The 1120-nt window shown below is 30.8% G+C and overlaps 1 protein-coding gene across 1 annotated transcript; it reads right to left on the bottom strand.

Moving 5' to 3' along the window:
• Positions 1-669: 669 nt before the first annotated feature.
• NAEGRDRAFT_77122 (uncharacterized protein) lies at positions 670-1080 on the bottom strand (the record flags this gene model as incomplete). Its single annotated transcript, XM_002667922.1, has 1 exon — positions 670-1080. The coding sequence occupies one exon, from the start codon at positions 1078-1080 to the stop codon at positions 670-672; it is 411 nt and encodes a 136-aa protein (XP_002667968.1).
• Between the last annotated feature and the right edge of the window lie 40 nt (positions 1081-1120).

Raw genomic sequence — 1120 nt, 5'->3', positions numbered from 1 at the left:
CCAATTCTCTATCGTTCTTATATTCATTGCATAGAAAATTTAATATTGATCCATTTGCGCAAAGACCCTCTCTCACTATTTCCTTATCGGTTAAGAATATCTTATTAGCATATCTCAGAGCCAATCCGTTATTCCTAATTGAGGTCAATACAATTTCCCTATCCGATTTAAATGTCTCACTTACTTGTTCCAAAGCAACTCCATGTTTTTCCACAACTTTTAACACTACATCCCTATCTTCAATCAAATTGTTAGGAATAGAGAATGAACTTCCAAAATCTGTCCTCCTATCAATGGCTTCCAAAGAGAGTATATTAATATCCAATATCTATCCCAAACCGCTTTTTTTGGATATGGCTTTTTAAAAAGGGCAATCTGGCTGAATTTTTACGGGCTTGGCTTTTTCGATAAATCTCGGATTGGATAATATTATTTGAAAATGTGTTGTGTTTGAGCAATTGTCAACAAGGAATGCAGGCAAATCACACTACGAATATTTATTAGATTATTATCAATACTAATTGCAATAAATCAACAATTTTTCGATATAAATTTGGAATATTTTATTTTTGAAATAATTCATTTTTTAGTGGAAATTTCTTGACTTATTTTTGGATTTAGATTTTGGCTTTTTGGTTCAATTTGGCTTTTTGCCGATTTTTTATTCACCTATATCCAAAAACTGGTTTGGGATGGATTTTGGATATTAATATACTCTCCTTCCAAAAATACCTCCTTAGAAATATAGTTGTTACACATTAAATCCAAAACTGATGGATTTTGCTGAACTGCCTCTCTCACAATATCTCTACACGAACGATGATTTGTAAATATTTCAAGAATTAATCCATTTTGTTTCACCATGAACATAATATCATCCGATGAAAACCCGTATTCATCTGTAAACTGTCTATATTCTTCATAATGCATTGCTAAAAACTTTAATCCAACATCTCTCCTTTCTCCATTCAATAAATCACTCAATATTGAACCTCTATTAAACCTTGAACAATTTTTCAAATTATAATTCGCAAAATCCAAAATTATTTCCTCATCCTTCAATAATTCCTCATCAATCATGTCTGTTATATGCAGAATTGGTTTATATGGTGTAATTAGA

Source organism: Naegleria gruberi (genome assembly GCF_000004985.1).
Source record: "Naegleria gruberi genomic scaffold NAEGRscaffold_1447, whole genome shotgun sequence".
Classification (NCBI taxonomy): Eukaryota; Heterolobosea; class Eutetramitea; order Acrasida; family Naegleriidae; genus Naegleria; species Naegleria gruberi.
The sequence above is the reverse complement of the archived record's forward strand: the minus strand, read 5'-3'. Positions and strand labels throughout refer to the sequence as shown.